Source organism: Ascaphus truei, chromosome 4 (genome assembly GCF_040206685.1).
Source record: "Ascaphus truei isolate aAscTru1 chromosome 4, aAscTru1.hap1, whole genome shotgun sequence".
NCBI lineage: Eukaryota > Metazoa > Chordata > Amphibia > Anura > Ascaphidae > Ascaphus > Ascaphus truei.
The window spans coordinates 63,606,833-63,619,602 of NC_134486.1; the positions used below are offsets into that span (position 1 = coordinate 63,606,833).

At 36.8% G+C, this 12,770-nt stretch overlaps 1 protein-coding gene across 43 annotated transcripts in view; it reads right to left on the bottom strand.

The window, feature by feature from the left end:
* NRXN1 (neurexin 1) overlaps positions 1-12,770 on the bottom strand; it is a 1,413,358-nt gene that overhangs the window by 1,216,992 nt on the left and 183,596 nt on the right. For 29 of the 43 annotated variants that reach the window (XM_075595877.1, XM_075595924.1, XM_075595891.1 and 26 more), the window contains one exon: positions 11,678-11,707. The exons of 12 other annotated variants lie outside the window; for them this stretch is intronic. In XM_075595877.1, the coding sequence (XP_075451992.1) occupies positions 11,678-11,707 (30 nt within the window). Of the gene's footprint in view, positions 1-10,656; positions 10,925-11,677; positions 11,708-12,770 lie in introns of those variants that run through there. 2 more of the 43 variants (XM_075595908.1, XM_075595909.1) reach the window with 2 other exon arrangements.

The window sequence follows — 12,770 nt, forward strand, 5'->3', positions numbered from 1 at the left end:
AGATACATACTTTACTGTTTGTTGATGGAGGGAATAATCACCTATACTGCTATTTTGGAAATAAGCACAACTTCTGGAGGTAAATTATTGTAGACCTTCTACTGCTTAAAGCTGCAGTTCAAGCTGCCGTTTTTAATTATTTTTTTCCTCCCATTCAATATGTGCATCAATGCAATCTGCACACTGACAAGTGATTAGCTAAGCTGCAGATCGATCTGTTCTCCTGTAATCAATCGCTTGCTCAGGGCTATTTAATTCAGTTCTTGCACAGCATTTTGGGCAATGTAGTCCTGGAATACGATTGACTGGGCAGTTACTAGATACAATTGGTGCACTGCTAGAGAGAGGGCGGGGCTCAAGAGCCAGAGCCTATCAGAAGGGGAAGGGGCTGTCACTTTGGAAATGCCTCCGACATTAGAAACATTAAAAATGTCTTTAAAATATATTTTTTTAAATTTTAAACGCTACAAGTGTTTTCTCATAGTACAGAACTGATTTATTTAAAAAAAAAAACACATGTAGGATATTGCTTGAATTGCTGCTTTAATAGCAGAATATCCAACCCATATGCATTTTGCCTTGTTTTCCTGGCACCTCAACATGTATCAATACTGCTGCAAATGTAATATAGAAAATATATTAGAGTTATGAAAATGTATACTCGGTTACTCATTTGCATGTTACTCAATGAATTTATATATTTCTTTACTGTATGGTCTTGATCTTAAATGTAATGTTCTATTGCTTGAGAATTTTTTTTTAAGAAATAAAAGATTGTAATGTATATTTCAACAATAAGTACACTCTACATACTGTGTAGCTTGTAATGTATTATTCTAGGCAAAATGGTTTGAAATTCCAGGCATCCCTGAAATCACTGCTCTCTGATTAGTAATGCGTACAATTTTGACCAATCAGTAAGGTCTGTTTGGATTAGGAGTAGTGGGTTATTGGAATGGTGGTGCAGAGGAGTGAAATGTGGTGTGGAAGGGATGTCCATTGGCAGTCCAGAGGTGTCGGAGATTCAGAGGAGCAGGTGGGAAGTATTTCTGAAGTAGTAGGGGGCAAGGGAGGCCTGGAGGAAGTGGGCTGAATGAGCTGGGGAAATCCCTGAGAGAACAGTACAGAAGAGCGGGAGAAGGGCATTGCCATTGGTAGAGCAGTGGGGAGGAGTGGATTTGAAGGGGCTAGGGAGATCCATTGGTAAACAGGGACAGATGGGTGGGCCATTGGTAATTTTTATAGTAGTATTACATTGAAAGATACAAAAATGTAGTCTGGCCAGGTATAATTCAATTTGATTCAGGGATTATTAATTAATTTAACTATTTTATATTATTTGGTGTTTTGTTCTCACATAGACACTAACAATAAATATTTTATTCAAGTAGGCAAAAAGATATACCTAATGAGGTCAAAATAACCAGCATTACAACAGTTCAATATGTATGTGTATTGGAAAAAGTCATACTTTGCATACGTATATGTAACATGGCTGGGCCAGATTTCCTCTCTGCCTCTTGTCATGTAAGTCCTTTGTAGCTACAGGCTGTGACAGGCAATCCTGGGGTCATTGTACCCCCTCATTCTGACTCCCTTAGTGACAGAAGTGGTGGTGACATAGGAATCTGTGTGCAGCCTATCATGGTGCAGATCCTGTGCCCTCCCCTTCTGAGCCTCAGGGATGAAGTGCAAATTTGTAGTGAGTCTGCGTCCACCCTTTCTAGGGAGTGGAAGTGTGTGCCATCTCGCCTGTTCTGGTCCCCACTACAACGTGGACAACTCAGCTCTCCTGAACCCTCACAGGTACGCACGCACGCACCATAAACATGTCTAGTAGCAGCAACATCTTCCAGAGAGGGGGGTGGGGGGGGGGAAATAGTGCTACATATATAATGTGAGAAATGTTAATAAAATATTTTAAATTACTTGTTTGAACAATTTTCTGCAGGAAATGCAGCAAACCATCACTATAACTTTAACAAGTTCCTTATGATCACAATCACCTTATGGTGTGTATGTTTGTACTGTAGGAAAGGGTAAATAAGTACTGATACACATCATGCCGCTGCTACCGTCATTTGTTATCCTACCTTAATCTCATCCTATTGCTACCAACTTAAAAGGCATATTTATCATTTATATTTATATTTACTGATGTACTAATCTCCCAGTGAGAAGTAAGATTTAGTTGGCAGAACCACAGAAACAGCTAATCACTGCAGAAGAAAATGCTGGTAAAAAGCCACACATTTAGCAAGAAAAATGAAGCACCATAGTAAAGTGACTAACAGATAAAAATGCTTAAAATATGGCAGTATTAATTTTTGGGAAAAATTAATTTAGGTGTATAAATAATGATGTGTCAAAATATAGAAAAAGCCAATAAACTAGGATATTGACAGCTGAGGAAGCTTCCCAATGCTGCTGCTTTCAAATACTTTATTAACCTACAGTAATAAATTAATTACTCTGTAGAAAATAAGCATTTGTAGTACTATGATAAATGACTAATTAAAGGTGGTTTTCACCTAAAAAACATAGCAAACTACTGTATAATAAAGTAAATAAAAGTCCAATATGACTCAGAATGTAGAAATATTTGTATGTATGAATGTCTTTATTTATGTAGCGCCATTAATGTATATATCGCTTCACGGCAGTAATACACATGACAGTCATATAAATAACAAATAATACAAATAACACAGAAAGGGACGAAGTGCTTCAGACATAAACGTAACATTTAGGAAAAGGAGTCCCTGCCCTGAAGAGCTTACAATCTAATTGGTTGGTAGGAATAACATACAGAGACAGTAGGAGGGTGTTCTGGTAAGTGCGTCTGCAAGGGGCCAAAATGTATGTTTGAGGTATAAAGTATCAGCTACGGAGCTACTCATATGCATCGTTAATCAGGTGTGTTTTAAGGTGGGTCTTAAAGGTGGCTAGAGAGGGTGCCGGAGGAAAAAACTACAGGTTTTAGCTACCAGAGCAGAATGTGAGAGAGGAGTCAAGTGTGACCCCTAGGCAGCGTGCTTGTGCTACTGAGTGTATGAGAGTACTTCCAACAGTAATGTGGGAGGAGGTAGTAGGGGCAGGTTTGGGAGCAAGTATGAGGAGCTCTGTTTTTTGCCATTTTAACTTTAAGTCGGAGGAGGGCCATCCAGGATGATATAGCAGAGAGACATTCAGAAACTTTGGTCTGTACAGCAGGTGTAAGGTCAGGGGTTGAAAAGTAAATTTGTGTGTCATCAGCATAGAGGTGATATTTGAACCCAAGTGATGTGATTAGGTCACCTAGAGAGAGTGTGTAAAGAAAAGAGTGTGTAAAGTAGAAATACATAATTCTACAGTATCCTAGTCCCTTAAAAACGTTGTTGCAGATTTTAATATATTTTATTGGGCAAATGTTAAAATTGTACACAGATGGTACTCGCACGATTATGAATATGTTTAATTGCGTGCCCACAATATGTAAAATACATGTAAAAGAATAAAACCTAACTTGAAGAAAATGCCTTTATTTTTTTATTTTTTTTAAAATGGCACCACTATGATAATAACTAAAGATGTACAATTCTTTTATGCAATTTTGCTTATCAAAGGCAAACATGTATATTTTTTCAGAAAAATTGAGCATACGTGCAAAAAAAATTGGCAAGCATTTAAATTCAATGTGCATTGCACATTCTAACACAGAAGCAAATGGCGTCAGGTCCTTTTATATACCGCCAGCTTTGTGAAATGATGGCATAAATCATGACATTTCGCAGTAATCTGGTGAAAGTGTTTGCGCTTTCATGAGCAATGTGAACTATTGCTACACATTGGCCAGTGAAATATCAGCCTAACAGATGCTCTAATAGTAATAACTTTATGTATATACTGTAGCACTTTCCTATGGGACTCTAAGCGCTTCACAATGGCAAACAAATAAAACATGTAAAGCTATAAAAGTAACTAAACACAAGATAGTAAAATATGAAATGTTTATCAGGGTTTTAGCCATAACTCACAACCTTAGTTTTATACATTCAACTTTGGTCACTGAGCAGAGCAGCAGCATTTCAATTGCAAAATGCCAATTTTTAGTCCTACCGTCTGCTACTATTCATATTTTAGCTTGTAACTAAAATATTTGCTCCATACTTCATTTTACATTCAAACTCAGAACTCATCCATCTCAGAAATGTACTTTACATTTCTGTTTTGTGCATTACAACCGACCTTGGTCGATATTAGCCATTTCTCTTTTTTTATCACGTAGACGCCTTGGTATATTATCATAATAAATGACATACATTATTTTTAGATACCTAATAGATGGTGCTGCAGCTCAGTGCAAGATATCTATATAATGTCCCTCTCAAATAACTCTTAGAAAAACTCCTACACCGTGATAGTTAACCAATATAAATGACTACAGTTATAGTGAGACTCACTGTCTACGGAGCTGCTGTCAACGAAGCAAAAGTCTGCGGCGCCCGAGACGGTGTCTGCTGCGATCGTGCTGTGGGGGGGGGGGGGAGACGGGGGAGTACATCCGAATGGGACCCCCTCACCTCCACAGCATTAATCTTCCTGTGATACAACCACGTGTGGCCCCGGCACCAGGGACAGTAAGTTTAGATACATCTGTACATTTTAATAATCAAGCCTTCTTTAATTAATGAGTAAGAAAGTAGTGGAACTGGTAAAAATATATATCACAGTTGTGGCTACATTTATATGGTAAGCATTTGTTATTTACACTGACATTTTAATAATATATATTAGATTAGTGAGCAAAACTGCTTCTGTGATTAGTACACCTGGCCAGCAGTATACACTTCTGCAAGTCTATGCCCATGAATCTGAATATTATTATTAGAATACACAATGATATACTGTATGACATGAAAAGACTTAGGGAGCATGACTCGTGGATGCAGTTACTATCCGTGTTTTCTGTGATTACTGCTGCAATAAATCCATGACCCCGGACCTATTTTCTTAGCATGGAGCTAAAATGAGTAGGGGCCTATTCTCAAACACCTACAGAGACATGCAATTAATAAGTAATTAATGAATATGATACCATGAACATGATATGAATAACACATTGACTGTATCCCTATCTTTACCTACTTGGATATATATGGCACTGTGGTAACAGTGCATTCTTTAGTCAAAATGGAGATAAAAAGATTACCGTTACACACATCCCATAATAACTTTAAAAAAAAAACATTCTTGTATATTGTAGACTAGGGAAATTAACATATCATAAACCCAGCTTCTTCTTGTACAGTATGTGAGCTGACTACCAACATAAACAAAAAAAAATTACTGTAGGGAACTCAAAGTATGTAGTTGGAGTTAGTAAGAAGGTGGCAAAATGTAAGAGTGATCGCACATCACATTTGTGATGCACAGTAATCCCACTATAATACACATATGCTTTCATTGCTAAAATGTGTTTTCTTTTCACTAACCTGAATCGGGGGTCTCCCTGGAGCAGGACCGCACCATTTCTATTGCTGGAAGGCTTCTTGTTCAGCAGGTATAAATCCACAAATTCCCATAAACATTGGCATGTTAATGAGCCAGTTCATTAGGGGAATGTTACTACAGTATGATGCATGGTATTGCCTCAGCATTTACTTTTGGGAAGATACAATTTGTACTTCAACCCCTGGCTCAGGTTAAAGCCAAAATAAAATAAACAAAATGCAGGCTTCTGCTTTTTAATGAGCTTCATCGTGCTGTATACTGTATGTAAAAATAGTTCCACTGGAAATGACAATACAGACAAAAGTCAAGGTTTCCATTACAAAAGAAAGATTTTGACCTCTCCTGAGAACAAACAGATATTTCAGGAACAAAGTTAACATGTTTGTGTACATCTCAGCTATTGAAACTCTATGCAATCTAAGTCAAACTTTTCTGCTCATCAAATTATCCAACAGTCATTGGTAGCAACAGTAACATTGTCCCCCCCCCCCCCCATTCTTCTGTTGGGATATACAGCACTGTAAAGCTGAGTGCTAGTAATGTGTAGCCATGCATGGCTTCCCCCCAAGGGTTCGCTGTCACAGTGGCATCTGAAGATGTCACTGCACGAACTTCTGCAAGGAATAATTTAAAAAACTTTGGAACTTAGTCACGTTATAAAGATAACAGACTTCCCTATTCTCTCCGGTGTGGTATATTAGGATACTGTACATTGTATTGAGGTATACTGCCTCAACATTTCCATTGAACCCTATGGAAAGGCTGTTATATTCTTAGTTATACTGGGATATGTTGTATTTTACGGGGTAACTGTGCCTTATGCTATACTTGTTACTATAAATTGTCATTACTGGTCATGTTATTCTCATTCCATGTTACTGTAAAGCTACATTGAGATTAAAATAGAACAACAATAGACAGATAAAAAATTGTTTAATGTAGACATCATAAAGAAATATGCTCTAGTTGAAATATAATATATAGTGCTACATTTATATTAGGATGTGTAGCAGACACATACTAAATACATAATACAAAGAACATACATACATTTGTGTAAGACAAAAGTTCCAAGATTAAGTTATTTAAAGACAGGCTGGAGTGAAAATGTTTGTATTTCAGCTAACCTTTTTATTGCTGCAGGGACCTACAACCCTGCAGGCATTGAAGGCTCTGAGCTTTGCTTTACAGGTACCAATGACACTTAAAAGTTAAATGAATTATTTAATGTTTTTTCTAGCATCCACCTAAGGCATGGGAAAACAAACCCAGTTCATTTTAAGTATTAACTGTAATAGTGTGACACATCTTTGATATTATGGACATAGGATCATTTTTGTAGCTACAGATGCAGCCACGAGTATTAGAACTCTTGCCTTGGAAATTCTGTGGCAATCTCACAGTAAATGCCCCCCCTGCTGTGTTAATCCGATGGGCCTTTAAGAATCTCACAGAAATGTTGAGGCAAAGTTGAGGCATTTACTGTGAGACTGCCCCAGAATTTCCAAGAATTTCCCAGGTACAAGTGTTCTAATACTGGTGGCTGCATCTGTAAACATACAAATGATATTGAACATTTAATCTATAACAATTCAGAGTGCAATATTATATGAATTGTTAAACATATAAAAGTTTGCAGATTCACACATTTTTGTTTAAAAAAATAGACACAAGAACTCTGAACATTAATTAATATTCAAAGCTTTTTATGTCTACATTTCTATTATTTCCACTGACGCAATTATATAACACCTTCAATGATTAGGAAGCAAAAAGTGTATTTCTATGACACTCATTTTCCATACTCCTGGACAGCAAAAAAAAGATATCTCGGAAGTTCTACTCCAGGCAGGGCAAACTCCAGCCCTCAATGGCCACAACAGGTCAGGTTTTATAGATAACCCTTGTTCATCACAGGTGGCGCAATTGGTGGCTCTGTCATTGGCACTGCTTGCAAATGTTCTGTCATGTTAGAACAGTAAAAATGATGGGTCAAAGAGGGCTTTATTCTATAAAGTAAAGGCACGCTGATCCAGAGCTGTAGCACAGAAATCCCTAATGACTTTTATCTGGCATTCTGTGCAATAGGGCCAGGTCAGGTCATAGAATTAGGGCCAAAGTCTCACAAGGGCAAAACTGAAACAGACAGACTGCATCACATTTATCAGATGGAAAAAATCCTATAGGGAATTTTTTTATTTTGACAAATCTGGGGCAACTTGTTTGCACTACTTTAACCCTATAAATACATTTCAGAGAAAGAGAGAGACATACTGTAATACTGTATCTAGGAATCTGTATATCGAAGAAAAAAAAGGTTAGTTCTGAGAGAAGAATCTACACCAGAAGGGAAAAAAGAAAAAAGCATTGAAAGCACTAGGATTTCTTGCCTTTATATACCTCACGTAATGCAGAGATGAGTGTAGGAGAGAGTGGGGTTTTGGTGCAGAGAAAGGGGAACTAGTGAGGTCTAAAGTTAACCTCTTCCCCAATTTCCAAACAGATACAAATCTGATGCCAAAAACTGCACCAGATATATTAAGGAAAGGGAAACCTATTGGAATCAGTGGGAATTATGCATTCACCTTTGATAGTGCCATTCGGGGCACTATCGCTTGGAAACTCCCATTGACCTGCACTATCGCAGTTTAAGAAATAACCTCCAATGAGTCATTTCCTATCATAAATCTGATGCAATGCTTTTGCCCCCGTTTTGCAGCCCCGGTCACTTTGGGGGTGAGGTACTTTATCAAGGTATGTTTGAAGCAAAATTGATGCAAATGATGTTGTTTTCATGTTGTATTTATTTGCCTCAATGTACAGTATTCATGTAAACGTTTTGCTCCACGTGTCAGTTTATAACTTAGGGAGTGCAAATAGGGGGAGTTTGGGGGAGTTACACGATGCATAGATTATAATGATATGTATCATGAGTCTTTGGGTGTCACTTTTTAATTTGTACGTGCATCAAAAAATCTGCCAAAGACTAAAGTGGCATGAACTTCCCTGGCTAACAATTTGCTTGATACATAGAGATGGTTGACAAGGAGTGACTCTGTGAGTAAAGACACTGACTGGCACTGAGTTTGAAGCAGGTTCAATTCCTGGTGTGGGCTCCTTGTGACCTTGGGCAAGTCACTTTATCTCCCTGTGCCTCAGGCACCAAAAACATAGATTGTAAGCTCCATGAGGCAGGGACCTGTGCCTGCAAAATGTCTCTGTATAGCGCTACGTAAAACTAGCAGCGCTATACAAGAACATGCTATTATTATTATTATTGTTATTATTATAGGAAACTCTTAAAATGGACACAATTACATGCAGAAAATGGAGAATTACATCCATAGCATTCGAATAAATGTGCAACTCATGGCAATTTAAAAAAAATATGTTCTTTCTGCATGTTACTTTAAGCAATCCTAATATTAATAAGAATATTTATTTTACTGATACTTTTTTTTAATTAATTTTTATTTTTTTAGATATATTTCTACTTTTTACCACCAAAGCGAACCCAGATAATTTTCCCTGTACTATCGCTATGGTTAAGAAAATAATATTATGACAGGTAGTATTTCTGAAAGAACAATGAATAATGAGAACCATTCTGCTATGCATCATAGAACATTATGTCCTTATACAGTACGTCTCAAGGTGTTCACAGGCCCTAGAGAAGAAGCACTGGTATTTTGGAGGCAACCCTGGGGCATTCATACCCTAGAAATATCCCTCAGTCTCCTAATATGGAAAACTTTCTTTAGAGCAATAGAGATGAGTGAACTTACTGTTTTTCCACTTTACAATTTTTGGTGTGAACTTTATAGATTGTCACAATTTTTGTAAAAACGTTTGTCGGGGGGGTTAATGATGTTAATTAATTCCCCCCCCCCCCACACCTTTGGCAAAATTTTGTGCATTACAAGAACATGATTACATGACTAAAGTGACCTACGTGTGATTCACGTTAATTATGAACTTAATAAAAAAAGAAAAAAGGCAACTGTTGCTGCGTTCTCAAACTACGGTCCACGGCATAATCCCCCCCCCCCAACAGTATCGTCTTCAGGAGACCACCAGAAACACTGATATTTTCTCTACTGAGGAGAATATTCTCCTAGATGAATAGGATGGCCTCCAGCAAAGTGACCCGTTATGCTTTGATTGGCCCAGGGCAAATTTAGTCTCTTTTGTCTTGCCAGAGACTTTATTTAGGAAGTCAACAGAACCAATGGGGTCCGTCCGAAGGTCTCCATATTAAGATATTACATTTTGCACATTTTTCATAGGTGGGTTTGCTGCTTTGAGATATGTTGAGTAGCTTTGATAATGTACATCATATGCCTGCCTGTGATAACCAACAGGTATTGTAGGCCTGTAGAATAATGGTCATGTGAGGGCTTACAGGAGGCACGTATGGTATGCGTAGAGAATTTCTATTGCAATAACCTAACAAAAGTGTTCACAACTGGAATTAGACCAGGAACTAAGGCTATTAAAATATTTTTATATGAGATTCTCAAAAAAATTACAAAAAACAAAGATCATTTTAATGTACTGTTTTTATCAGTAGAAAAAACTCCTGTACTGATGGGATAGCAACTTAAAGGACAGATTTACCTGACCAATATATTTCTGAAGCTGTGTAAAAGATATAAAGGTACAGATGAGGCCCTGGAGCATACTGTATGTAGCAAGGCAGAAGTGCTGCAATTCTTGGCCAAACACATTGTTCGAATCGAAATTTATGGAAAAAAAATCAATTTCATTTGAATTTCTACTTCAACAGCAGAAAATAAAAATGATGCATACCAAAGAACCCTGTTCTGTATGCTGATACATATACTATTGCAAATATATCTGTAATATGTAATATGTAAGTGTAACTGAAGGTATAAAAGGAAGAGAAACATCAAAGCACAATAAACAAAAAGGTTAAATGAAACATACTTCATTCTGAAGCCCTAAAAACTAATGTATTTAGTCAATTTATAGGTACTATATCAACTGTTCTAGTGCAAAATAAGATCCTTTATAATTGCTTTCCGATTAAAAAGCATGATACCCTTTAGGAATAAACTGTTTATTTATCCTATTAAAATGTAAAAATAGATTTTGCAGTGGTATATTATGCCTTCATCCTTTTGCTTGAAAACAATTTGACTACCATGAGATAAATAAAATATATTATTAACATTTCAGAAATGTTTAAGGATTTGAATTTAATTAAATTTGCTGATAGAGTTCCTTCTAAGGTCTATGAGAATCACAAAATACTGTAGAAAGCACCTGTTTTTCCTTTGACACTTTGCAAGTACAAGTACAGGTACCTACCTCATTTCACATTTAACATAATACACAAATACATTCCAAACTGTTGGCAGATATATACAGTAATAAGAAATACAAAAAAAACATGTACCTTTACTTTTACCTATAGATTGATGAGATGGGTCCATGAAGAAAGCATTTCCAGAGAAAAAGAGAATAGAGAAGAAGAGAAAAAGAATAATACCATACCTGAATATATTTAAAAGCAATCATTTGTTATTATTAATAATAAATAATAATAATAATAATAATATGATGGTATTGATGGTGATGATGGTACTGATGACCCACTCAGATTGATTCTGAGAATGTTTGCCCAATGATGGACATGCATAAGGACAGTGATATGTCCATGCTTAATTAAAAAAAACAATATCTGGGTGAAACAAGCAATGTTAACAAATTATTCAATTGCAAGACTTGACTTTCAGCATTCCAGAGATTACTGTATCAGCGGGTGGCTTTCAGAGTGAACCAATCAGTCATGCATGAAAATAAATAAATGGAGTCTTCACTGCATACAATATGATAAACTGAGTCTCTTCTTGTGAGCTCTTTTTGTCTGGTTGATAATTATCATCCTGTCCCTTCAGCAGTTTATCCCAACCTGAGCAATACACGCATTTTAGAATGTGCTGCTTATTCACTCCAATTTGGTTCAGTTATTATATTGCAGAAAAGGAAAACGATGTAAAGTGGGAACAGAAAATAAATAGGGATGTGTCTAAATCAGGTGTTAGATTTGCAGTGAAATACAGCTTCAAAGCAAATGCCCATCGTTGCAGCAAAGGACTGAAGCAGCTACAGAACAAGAGGAAACAATGAAAGCAGAGTGGAAAAGGAACAGAGCCCATACCTTGGTCGCCCATCATCAGGTGCGCCAGACCTTAAAGGGAAACAAGAGCATAGTCAGCAAGGTACAAGGGAGCATGGGAAGATGTCGTCACAGTGACAAAAATGGTTTGTGACAAGCAACTTTTCTTCCTGTATGGTATCTGTCTCATAAAGGGAAATAAAAGATAAAAACATGTGTAAGTCCATCCCTGGTGGAAAGACTTTGGGACCAAGAGTAATTCAACTGTAATTCAGACACTGGATAATCCTATATTGCATGTTTTTTTTTAATTCAATGAAATAGTTGAAATTAGAAAAATAACAAGAAATTTATTTGGAATCTACCAGAGATAATTATACCTTCTGCCTTTGAGGCACTTTGATATGATTACTTTCAGTGCTTTTTTGGGGGGCGGCGGGGGGGGGGGGAGATTTTATGTACTTCAGTCAAAAGTAAGGCATTAAGAAGAGGAATCTGACAAATGGGCTGGGTCTGGTCTTTTTCCCCTCAATAGAAATGAGCGTTTCATATCATTACAAAAAATCCTTAAAGACTGACATGATAATGCTGGGAGGTCTCTACATGTCTGTATAGAATGGAAAGTAATATTATGTGTGGAAACAATGAGTGTCATTTAAAATTAGGTATATTATCAGTTTGACGTTCCTTTTTGGTCAAGATGAATGTGCTCAATAAAAGGCTAATTGTGTGAAATTAATTGATTACACTATTTGTAATAATCGTTAAAGGCTTCGCAAAAGAATAAAGTAGGTTATGAAGATCAAATGTTGTTTTAAGATACAGTACAGTGGAAAGCAAATCAAACTGGGAGAATTGGTTAAAGCTGAAAGCAAAGGTGAATGTAATGGCATTTGTAAACCTCCATCATAGTTGGAGAAAATGAAGGTCAACCTGAGGCCAGAGGAGCCAGCATTTCTAGCACGCTAGGATTTCAGCACAGTGACGGCATCAAAGCGATCTCTGCATTTACACATTTCATTTTGTAACAAACAGAATAGCTAATGAGATAAAATGTACTCATCATGTTATTTTTGTAACAAACAGGATAGTCAATGAGATACTATAGAGTCAAATTGCTTGCACTTATATTGCT